The following is a 12405-nucleotide window of genomic DNA, read 5'->3' on the forward strand; positions in this document are numbered from 1 at the left end:
GACATTGAGGGTAGGTATGAGTAGACCCAAACATGTTCACTTAGTTAATTAAATTCTTTTTTCTTTTGGCCATACCACAGGGCATGCGGGATCTTAGTTCCCTGACCAGGGATCGAACGCGCCCCCTGCAGAGGAAGCGAGGAGTCCTAACCACTGGATCTCCAGGGAAGTCCCAGTTCATTTAATTTCTATTTGGAACTTTACCTCCAAACCTATGATTTTCTTCATACAAACCACCAAAATTAAAGTCTAACAAAATCTTGGCTGTCAGGGCCATATATAGATAACTCTAAATATCAGTGATTCTCAGTTGGGAGCAGAGAAAGGAGAGGCTAGAAACTCTGACACACTGAGGTGGGTTGGGGTTAGAGTGTAGGAGAACATGGCGGTGAGGGAGAGTGGGGAGTGCCACTTTTATGTTTATCAGAAGGGGGCCTAAGTTACACCTTATTGAGAAACTTGCTTTTAAGTTATGAAAAATTCATCTCCAACATTATTATTTTGTGGTCGTACTGATGTAACAAAACACATGAGTATTTTCCAACTGTAATAATTACAGGCGATCTATTTGCAAAACTGAAAAACTGTTGAATTCCTAATTTTTATCTAGTATTTGCAAATACTTGGCTCATAAGATTCTTTCTTATTGAATTTTTAAGCACAAGTACTATGTTTTTAGTGAGCTAGTATAGTCACGCACTCAAGCTAGAAGGGAGAGCAGCTCCTCATTTTACAGAAGAGGAAACAGAGTGAACTGGGAGGCACGATAACAGCTTTAAAATTCCCTGCCTGGTCCCTCCTCATTTCTCAAAGGGTGTTAAAATAAATTAATTAAATACATAAAGTATTTTGAGAGAGGTACAATTCATTTAGCCCATCATGGTAGTATCGTAGAACGTTCAGGTTACTTAAACTAATTATCTATTTTTACCAGTAAAAACCAATTCATCATGCAGGCAACTTTTCTCTTGCTTGAGGCGAATGATCTCTTCTCGTTGTCCATTATTTTCTGTTGTCTTTTCATTTAGATCCTCTTCACAAATAGAAGGGAAAAAAAAGTCCTCAAATAAATACTAGTTCCTAGAAGAATATACACTGTGAATACCTCTCATGTCCTCAGCACCCGCTTCCAAATAATATGAAGTCCTGTTAGATCTACAGCCAAAATATGTCCCTCATCTAACATCTCACTGCACCCCCAGCGGTGACCCTGGCCAAGGCTTCCACTGTCTCCCTGTTCGAACCCTGCCTCTCCCTTTGCAGCCTACTGTCCACAGAGCAATCAGGGCCATCTGCTGGCATCACTTCTCTGTTAAAAGCCCTTGTGCTACACTTAGGAGGAAATCCAAACTCATTGCCTTAAGGCCTGCACAGCCTGGCCCTGCCCTTTCAATCTGTTCCTTACACTGGCCCCAACCTCAAAACCCACACCAGGGCTTTTGTATTTGCTGTTTCTTCTGCCTGGAAGGTCCTGGCCCAGATCTTTGCACGACTGGTTCTTCCCATCATCCAAGTTTCAGCTCTAATGTTCTCTTCAAAGACGCCTTCCCAGTGCACCCAAACCAAATGAGTCTCTTTCCTTCACTCTCTACTCCACCATCCATGATGCTGCGTTTATTTTTGTAATAAATATTGAATTTATAAAATAAGACATAAAAGTTGATATAAACAGACTTCTTTTTACTTTAAATCTTACCCAGGTAAACACAGCATTCAATAAATACTTATCGAATGCCTACAATGTACCCCAGGAGCTGTGCTATTAACTGTGGATCCAAAAAGAGAGAAGACAGAGTCCGTCCCTGCTGTCAAGGGGCTTATAGTATGATTATGATTTTAGCCGAAGCTACAAATGCAGACAAAATTATGACTGACCACAAGTCAGGACATCATAAGAACAAGATTTTAGGAGGTGGAGTTTTTTAAATTAAACCTGCCCCAATAGCCTTTCACAATTTGAACAGCAACTCCCTGCCTCATGAGGGATTCCACCAGGGACAGAGGTGGAGCAATCGCACCATCGCACGGCTCTGTCATTCTAAGCTTGCTTGTTCCACAGCAGGAGTCAGTCTTTGTGTCTAATGTGATGACCACTTATAAATGGGACAGTCTGGGTGCAGATTTAAGAACTGGATAGCGCCTCCATCCAACAGCTTCCCCTGCCCACAGTGGGGAAAGGCCACATCCTCTGCAGACGAATACGAATTTTTACTCCATCACCTAGACCCATATTCTAGTACATAGCACTAACCTATCTGGCATACCCAGCCTTCGTTTCATTAGAAAACTTCAAGTAGTAGAAAAATAAACTGTGGGGTTACTGTGAGAATGCAAATAGAACAGGAGGGCACAAAAGGAATTCCCCCCAAAATAAAACACGCACCGAAAAGCCACTGTGGGAGTTTGTGTTGTTCGTGGTAACTCCTCATGCCTCCCTGCATTCCTCCCTCGATTTTTTTGTAAATCCTCCCACAGGAGATTGCCTGACTCTGGGTTCAGCCACGTGACTCGCTTTGGCCACGAATGAGGGGGAAGTGATGGTATATATGGATCCTCCCATCTTTCTGCTTCTCTTAGGCTTCTGCCTGCACCGTGGGAAGAAATGCCCAGGCTAGCCGGCCGGGGAGAAGATACCCCGGGGGAGCCGCTCAGCTGGGCCCAGCGGGGATCAGCCAATTCCCGTGTGGCTTCCAGATACATGAGCTTCTCAAATGCTCGTGGTTGCATGCCACCGAGATACTGTCATTGGTTGCTACAAAGCATATAGTAGCAATAGCTAACCGGTACAGCAAAGGCAGGATTATTTTTAAAATAGAACGCATTAGGCAGTTTCCCCCAACTCTGTTATTTATCTTGTAATGCAAAAAATTGCAGCATAATTCTATACAAATGGAATGAACATCTCAGGGTAGGACCTAAAGCTAACAACAGACCTACTCTCAGTTATGAGATTAAGTGAACCCAAATGAAGAAATATATTCCCAAGATAAAATGCTTAAATTTATGCCTCTTCCTTACCTTTTAGCTTATTGACTTCAATCTTAAGTGCTTTCAATTTCTGCTTATAATCTTGTTTTTCTTTCACAATACAGGTCTCCACCATCTTAGCATCGCGTAAGGCATGCTCTAACAATTTAAATTTACCCGAACAGTCAGCAATGTGATTGACTGCCTCGATAATATCTTTGTCCTACAAACCAAATTTGAAAAGTGTTACATAAGATTTTAAAATTCCAACTAAACAATAAGAAAACACTACACTTATTAAGATCTCATTGTGGGAGAGGGATTGGGACATTGGGATTGGCATATACAAACTACTATATATAAAATAGAGAATGAGTAAGAGCCTGCTATAGCACAGGAACTCTACTCAATACTCTGTAATGACCTATATGGGAAAAGAATCGAAAAACGAAGAGTGGATATATGTATACGTATAACTGATTCATTTTCCTGCGTACCTGAAACTAACACAACATTGTAAGTCAACTATACCCCAAAAAGAATAAAAAAAAAAAAAAGATCTCGTGTACCCGGTTTCATTCCAAGCACTTTCCATGTGTTACCCCATTTAATCCTCACGGTAACTCTCTGAGGTAGGGACTATTGTTACTCCCCACGTGACAGAGGACTCGACAGTAAAGTGGCCACAGTTATACAACTGGTTAGTGATGGAGTTCCGATTTGAACTTAGCCGGCTGCCCCTGAAACCATGCACGAACCACCATAGTTTATTGTCTCAGGAAGTTTAGAAGCAAACATTTGATTACGTGTGAAATTGTAATAGCAATAGGAAGGCTGGTGGCCCTTGAGGGGGCTTATTCTCTGCATTACAGATAAATCCCATAGGCCCTCTCTTCCTCCCCTTCTTTTCAGCTTGCTAAAATGACAGACGCCAAGACCTTATCCCAAACCTACCCAATTCAGAACCTCTTATTGTTGAGGTGGTTGTTTTAATTACATAAAAGGTATCTATGTGCTTGTTGAAAAGCAATTCAAATAACACCTGAAAGTATAAAAATAATAAGCAAAAGTACTCCCCCACCACTCATGTGGAGTAACTATTACTAGCAGGTTTTACCTTTGCTTAAGGACAAAGGTTTCAGCGATAGCATCCTATACGCGTTCCTAAAACACTTCACAGTCTGCACATCTCACGTTAGGACTTAAGGGGAAAACAGGGTTTGGGCAGACCATTCAAAAACCGATGGAAAAAAACAACAACAACAAAAAAAACGATGGAACTCTGTGATCAGACCAGTAGCAAAGAAACAGTAGTCCTGTTAAGTACAAGAACACAGCATAGCAAATGCCACTGCAGACGCATCAGTCAGGCAATCCTTTTCAGCTTCACCAGGAGTTTGCTATGATGGACACTGTAGGGGTTGCTGAAGCCAGGAAACTGGTCACTACTTGATTAAAGACAATTCTATAGATTTTAATATTTTCTTTTTAATTTTATGAAAGCTTGTCCCTGATCACTCAAAAACATTTATGTGCTGGAAAAAATCACATATGAATTAGCATGAGCGTCCCATTATACCAGAATCACTCCTCTAGTCAACTTCTGTCCAACACATGTGTTACCACATAGAAGAGACTTTTTCAATCACTGTTTATGGCATGTTAGTGACTACATCAACTACTTGACTGCTAAGTTTTCTCCTCAATTAGAAACATATTAACGGGCTTCCCTGGTGGCGCAGTGGTTAGGGATCCACCTGCCAACTCAGGGGACAGAGGTTCGAGTCCTGGTCCGGGAAGATCCCACATGCTGCAGAGCAACTAAGCCTGTACACCACAACTACTGAGCCCGCACACTAGAGCCTGCGAGCCACAACTACTGAGCCCGCATGCTGCAACTACTGAAGCCTGCGCACCTAGAGCCCGTGCTCTGCAACGAGAGAAGCCACTGCAGTGAGAAACCTGTGCACCACAACGAAGAGCAGCCCCCGCTTGCCCCAACTAGAGAAAGCCCGTGTGCAGCAACGAAGACCCAACGCAGCCAAAAATAAATTAATTAAGAAAAAAAAACATATTAATAAGCAATTTGATAGCTAATGACTTTATGAGACCCAGTAATGGGTACCTCAGAAGAAACCAGCTGAATGCAGGCATGCTGGACCATGGAATGGGCCTTGGAGACAGAGACCCACAGTGCAGTCCTGCCTCCACTCAGTGCCTTGGGGGCATCATTTGAAACTTGTTTCCCTCATTTCTAAAACCAGAATTTAAAAAAAGAGAGCAACATGGATGGCTCAACCTATCTGAGTCGCTGTGGGACTTCAGTAACTTAATGTACATTGCTGCACTCTATCAACTACAAAGTGCCTGGCAAGTGAAAGCATCGTGATTCTGAATTACCTTCAACTTCAGCATGGTGGTGAGAGTCTGTTCTCGAGCTTGCAGTTGTCCCACTTGAGCAGAAAGTCCCACTAATGTGTTGCTGAGATTTTCGTTTCTAGCCTACGAGGGACAACACAAAATACTAATTGAGTCATTGAAAAGCTTTCATTACTCTCACCAGCCACAATCTGTGCCCATCCTTCTGTTTTGTTTTGTCTCTGTTTAGCTTTTTTAGTAACAAAGTGGGCTAAGTAAGCAGTCATCAAAAAGGAACACAAATATCTGTTTCCCCATTATCCCCAGCATCTTCTCAGTACTTGAGTTCTGCCCCACTGAATTCTATCAGTTATGTTTATAAACATGTCTAGTTCCTAATGGTCTTTAATGACTGCTTCCAGGTTGGCAAGAATGAAAATTGGATTAGCAAGAGACTTCCTTTGCTGAAATAAAGTAGCATTAATGAACTTTTGTGCATCTTTACTCTATGTTGAAATAACTTCATATTGGGGTATTCCCACTTTTCAGGGTTTATTTTTCTTTTTTTACCCAGAGATCTAGATTTGATATAATTATTGTGTACATAACGTGTTTACTGGTTGGGGAAGAAAAGAATAATCAGGCTTTTTAAAAGAGATCTTCATGGAGGAAACTTAAGTGCCATGTTACTAAGTGAAAGAAGCCAATCTGAAAAGGCTACATATTGTATGATTCCAACTCTATGACATTCTGGAAAAGGCAAAACTCTGGAGACAGTAAAGAGATCAATGGTTGCCAGGGGTTGTGGCAGAGAAGGGGGGGCAGAGCAGAGAGGGTTTTTAGGGCAGTGAAACTCCTTCTGTATCACATGACAATGGTGGATGCAGGTCATTATTTGTCAAAACCCACAGAACGCACAACACCAAGAGTGAACCCTAATGTAAACTATGGACTTTGGGTGGCAATGATGTGTCAGTGTAGATTCACTGATTGCAACAAATGTACTACTGTGATGCAGCAATGTCCACAGTGGAGGAGGCTGGCTGGGGGAGAGGGCAGGGTCTATGAGAAATCTGTACATTCCACCCAATTTTGCTATGCACCTAAAACTGCTCTAAAAAATAAAGTTTATTAATTAAAAAAAAAATCTTCCTGCTATGGACTGAATTGCACCCCCTGCCCAAATGCACAAGTGGAAGCCCTATGAAGCCCTAACCTCTAATGTGATGGTGTTTGGGGGTGGAGCCTTTGAGAAGTAATTAGGTTTAGATGAGGTCAGGAGAGTGGGGCCCTCATGATGGCATCCGTGTCCTCATAAGAAAAGACACCAGAGAGCTTGCTCATGTACTGTCTCTCTCCCTGCCACATGAGGACACAGTAAGAAGGTGACCATTTACAAGCCAAGAAGAGAGCCCTCACCAGAAACTAACTAGGTCGGCACCTTGATCTTGGACTTTTAACCTACAGAACTGTGAGGAAAGAAATTTCTGCCCAGTCTATGGTTAGTCAGCCCAAGCTGACTAACACGCTTCCATTTTTTAATTCAACATATCAAGAGATTCCAGAATAGTTTTCACTTATTTTATAGCTAGAAACTGTCTAGAAGAGTAATCTGAAAAAAAATTTTAGACATAAAATCTATACAATTATTATGAGTTATTAAGACTCACTATATTACCAAGATCTATACTGATATCATTATGAAACAAGAATATGAAGGCTATAAGAACAAAAAGGCTTTCTCACTGTGTCTCTCAAAAAGCATGAGCTCAAAAGATATCTGATGACTCACCAGCTAGAAATGAAAACTGAAAAATCACTCTTACAGATTTTATTCCCAATATGCCACTAACGTGATATAGATATTACACACAGTTATTCAAAAAGCATAATTTGAAGCTACCTGATGATATGGATCTCAGAATCTGAGAAAGCCTTTCTAAAATAACCCATTGTTGATAAAATGATAGATGCTACCAAACAGATGGCTTAACAGTTAGAAAAGGGCTGTAATGAAGCTTCATCTCCAAGACAAGATAGCACTGGCAGCTAACCAAAGCCCCACAATGAACACAAAACTATGATGATGGATGGATGGATGTACTTTCATACACACGCACATGCATTTTTAATGGAAATATTTAAATCTAATTTTTCAATAACTGAAACACAAACAGAATTTGGGCTAGGGAAGCTTATCTTAAAACCAACCTCAAGGGCTTCCCTGGTGGCGCAGTGGTTGAGAGTCCGCCTGCCGATGCAGGGGACACGGGGTTGTGCCCCGGTCCGGGAAGATCCCACATGCCGCGGAGCGGCTGGGCCCGTGAGCCATGGCCGCTGAGTCTGCGCATCCGGAGCCTGCGCTCCGCAGCGGGAGGGGCCGCGATGGTGAGAGGCCCGCGTACAGCAAAAAAACAAAACAAAACAAAAAACAAAACAAAAACCAACCTCGAGGTCCTCAGAAAGGAGAGTGGAATGGGTTGCCTTTTGGGCCATTTCTTGAAGCTGTAGCTGAGTCTTTTGAAGAGTACTTTGGCATTCAATTTGATTCGATTCAAGGGTTTTTACCTTCTTTGTGAGTGATCTGATTATTTCAGTTCTTTTATGTAGTTCACCTGAGGGAGATTTCATCAATAACTTACTTGTGGTCAGATATGAAGCTGAAAACGCACTGTTTTCAAAACACATGGTTAAAGGTTCATACTTCTTTTAAAAGTTTTTATTATGAAATGCATGATATTGTACCTCAGTCAAGAAACAGAACACCAGCAGCAAGCCAGAAGGCCCTGTACGTCACTTCCTGAGCACAATCTCTCCAATTTCCCACCTTCCTAACCACCATCCTGATCTTACTCATTTCCTTGTTTTTTATTATAGTTTTACTATCTATGACCACATCTCTAAGAATAGTTTAATTTGAACCACATATAAATGGAATTATACTCTATGAATTCTTCTGTTTGCTCTTTTTGCTGAAGATTATGATCCTGGGAATTCCCTGGCAGCCCAGTGGTTAGGACTCCACGGTTTCACTGCCAAGGGCCTGGGTTCGATCCCTGCTTGGGAAACTAAGATCCCACAAGCTGCCTGGCACAGACGAAAAAAAAAAGATTATGATCCTCAGATGTATCCATGTGGCTGTAGGTAACTCCTGTTTGTGCACTGTCATTGCTGTATAATGTCATTATATGATCATGCCACAATGTGTTTATACATTCTAGTACTGGTGGTCATTTGGACGGTTTCCACTTTGCAGCTATGATGTACAATGCTACTTTAAATATTCTCCTACAAGCATCTTGGTGCTTTTGCAGGAGTTCCTCTAGAAACTCGATACTCAAAATGTGGCCCTTGGACCACACGGGGGACCTTGTTAGATACACAGACCTACCGTATCACAATCTACATATTAACAAGATCCTTAGGTAATTCATGTGCATATTGAAGGGTGAGTAGATTTCCTAGAAGTGGAAATGCTGGGCCATAGCTATGTATATCTTCAACTTTACCAGAACTGTCAAATGATTTTCCAAAGTAGCTGTACCAGCTGACACACCCACCAGCAGTGAATGAGCCTTCCCTTGCTCTACACTTTTACCAATACCTGATATTTTTTGCCAGTCTGGTAGGTATAAAAAGGTCTCATTATGGTCTTAATTTGCATTTCCCTAATTACTAATGAGAATGAGAACTTTTTAATACATTTATTGGCCATTCAGTGTTCCATGAAATGCCTATTCAGGTGTCTTGCTCATTTTAAAACCAAATACTGGGCTTTCCTGGTGGCGCAGTGGTTGAGAGTCCACCTGCCGACGCAGGGGACACGGGTTCGTGCCCCAGTCCGGGAGGATCCCACATGCCGCGGAGCGGCTGGGTCCGTGAGCCATGGCCACTGAGCCTGCGCGTCTGGAGCCTGTGCTCCACAACGGGAGAGGCCACAACGGTGAGAGGCCCGCGTATCGCAAAATAAATAAAAAAAATAATAATAATAACTTATTGCTAAGAAATGCTAACCATCATCTGAGCCTTCAACATCAAAGATTACTGATCACACATGACCATAACAAATATAATTATAATGAAAAAGTTTGAAATATTATGAGCATTACCAAAATATGACACAGGGACACAAAGTGAGCAAACGGTGTTGGAAAAATGGTGCTGATAGACTTGCTCAGTACAGGGTTGCCACAAACCTTCAATTTCTAAAAATCATAGTATCTGCAAAGTGCAATAAAATGAGGTATGCTTGTATATAATGTTACCTTTTTCTTTAATATGTTTACATAAAAGATATTAATTATATAAGATATACTGCATCTAACGTACAATTCTATTAAATACTGCCTTTATGTGTATCTACACGTGGGTGGGTGTGGTCAGAATAAAATCAGATGGTCGTCAACGAAAGGGAAAAATTACTCAGATTGTCGCATTTACAGAATCCTTTGTGTAATATGAGTAAAAAAGAAGGCGACATATTGTCTTTCTATTAAACAGATGTAGTGTTTTCCCCTCTAGCACATTCTAGTATTAATGCAGTGTCAATAGAACATTCAGACTTTAGGGCAGCATGAAAGGGATGATAGTTACATATGGTACAAAAGGAAATTTTTGTAAGCCAGTTTTGAGATCGCTCTGATTTTAAAAGATGACTATTTTAGGTATTTGAGATCAAGTTCAATACCAAGTTTAAAATCTTTGAGTCAGTTCAAGAGAAATGGCCAGTTCCGTGGCATCTTCATTCATACTTTAGCTCAAAACTAATTTCCTTCAGGTTCACTCCTGACACTCTATGTTGACTGAAGCTGCCCAGCCCCCTTTCTACAGCTAAGTACTTCGCTTGCCCTACTTTAATTCACATTGTTCTGTTGTGAGTGTTCATGATGTCGTCCTATCTTCAATTAAAATAAACTCCAGGGACTTCCCTAGTGGCGCAGTGGTTAAGAATCCGCCTGCCAATGCAGGGGACACGGGTTCGAGCCCGGGTCCGGGAAGATCCAACATGTCGAGGAGCAACTAAGCCCGTGTGCCACAACTACTGAGCCTGCGCTCTAGAGCCCATGAGCCACAACTCCTGAAGCCCATGCGCCTAGAGCCCGTGCTCCACAACAAGAGAAGCCACCGCAATGAGAAGCCGGCACACGGCAACCAAGAGTAGCCCCCGCTCGCCACAACTAGAGAAAGCCTGCACGCAGCAACAAAGACCCAACTCAGCCAAAAATAAATAAATAAATAAATAAAATAAACTCCAGTACAGCAGGGATTGTGTTGAGAGGTTCCTATCTTTCCCTTGAGCCCTTTTAACGTGTTGGCATGTACAAGTGCATGACGGATGCTGCTGCGTATATGTCTGACCTTCTAATTTGCTGCAACGTTCTTCCAAAGTCAACACTTTCTGCCGATCCTCTTCCCATGAAAGAAGTTGTCTTTGATGTACTGCAACCATATCATTGAGCTCTCTATCTCGATCTTTTAATTCTCCAATGAGCAGCTGTAGCTCTCTCCGTTGTTTCTCGATAGTGGAAATCTCAACTTCTGACCCAATGTTCTAAACATAGAAAGTGGCTTCACGTCAGGATAATCAACATAAATTGGCCAAAGCATATTTTCCAAACAATTATATCTTCTTTTGCTGCCAATTCAAGGTAGTTAAATTACGTTTTATTCACTTTTGCTGCCAATTCAAGGTAGTTAAATTACGTTTTATTCACTGATTATAACATGACGTCAAAATTATGTATATTTAAAGCAAGTTCACACCTACTGTACTCTGCCTCTATCACTTTCTGTCGTACCATTTACACCACTCTTAAAGAGTGGGACCATTTGTAACACCTCCACTGGTTAATCACAAATAAACCCATTTCTGCATTTTTTTTCTTTGCTGTCAACCCTCTCCTTGTATCAATCAACAATATTATCCCTCAGCTTGCCCCAGAAATTCTACCACAGTCAAGTAAAGGGAAACAGGAAGTAATTACTGTTTAAATGTAACTGACCCAAACTCAACATACCTACTTAAAAACAAATTTTGTAAAGGAAAAATTTCAAATATACACAGAAGACAAGAGAATAGTACAATAGACTCCCATTTGCTCAGTACCTAGGTCTTTCTTACCACTGTCAAGATTTTGCCACATCTGTTTCAATTTTCCTTTTTCTTTTTGTTGTTGATAAAAAATACTTTTTACTCTTAGATACTTTAGTATGCATCTCTAAAAATGAACGTTTTTTTTTTTTTTTGCAGTATGCGGGCCTCTCACTGTTGTGGCCTCTCCCGTCACGGAGCACAGGCTCCGGATGCGCAGGCTCAGCGGCCATGGCTCACGGGCCCAGCCGCTCCGCGGCATGTGGGATCTTCCCGGCCCGGGGCACGAACCCGCGTCCCCTGCATCGGCAGGCGGACTCTCAACCACCGCGCCACCAGGGAAGCCCAAAATGAACGTTTTTATATAACCATGATGCCATTTTCATGTCTAACAAAATTATCTATGATAACTCCTTTTAAGCATACATCATTTTAAAGTCTAGTGCAGTGAAGCTGGTGTGACCTAAATTGGAATCCAGAATTAGCCACTTAGTGGCTCTAAGACCTTGGGTAAGTTACTTAATGTCCTTAAGCCTTAATTTCCTTGTCTGTAAAATGGTAATAGCAGCATTTTAACTTCTTAGAGTTGTGTGGATTAAGCAAGATAATCTCTGTAAAGCACTTCACAGTACTTGGCACCATTGTAAGTGTCATTAAAAATTAATCAATAGTCAAGCTAAGAAAAAAGTGGAAAATTTTATTTGAGCCAAGCTGACGATTATAACCTGGGAGACAGTCTTTCAGAAAGCTCTGAGAACTGTTCTGCCTGTAAGAGGTCAAAACACAGTTACAAACACTTTCAGGACAAAGGGCTATACATCAAAATAATATATTGACCTTTACACAATGCAGATCTGCGCATACAAGGCAAGTAGTGGGTCGTAGTGACCCCTTACAGGATTGAGAAAGGAATGTTATCTCCTAAGGAGTTCCTTGCTGGCACCGGGAGAAAATAGCCTTTTTTTTTTTTTTTTTTTTTTTTTTTTTGT

At 41.5% G+C, this 12405-nt stretch overlaps 1 protein-coding gene across 1 annotated transcript in view; it reads right to left on the minus strand.

The window, feature by feature from the left end:
• The window catches only part of CCDC62 (coiled-coil domain containing 62), a 28040-nt gene that overhangs the window by 14862 nt on the left and 773 nt on the right, over positions 1 to 12405 (minus strand). The window contains exons 2-5 of the mRNA XM_007448740.1: positions 10684 to 10876; positions 7774 to 7940; positions 5368 to 5469; positions 3019 to 3190 (exon numbers count right to left, since the gene is read on the minus strand). Coding sequence (XP_007448802.1) covers positions 3019 to 3190; positions 5368 to 5469; positions 7774 to 7940; positions 10684 to 10876 — 634 coding nt within the window. The remainder of the gene's footprint in view (positions 1 to 3018; positions 3191 to 5367; positions 5470 to 7773; positions 7941 to 10683; positions 10877 to 12405) is intronic.

The sequence above is a fragment of the Lipotes vexillifer genome, unplaced genomic scaffold (assembly GCF_000442215.2).
Source record: "Lipotes vexillifer unplaced genomic scaffold, Lipotes_vexillifer_v1.1 scaffold21, whole genome shotgun sequence".
NCBI classification, from domain to species: Eukaryota; Metazoa; Chordata; class Mammalia; order Artiodactyla; family Lipotidae; genus Lipotes; species Lipotes vexillifer.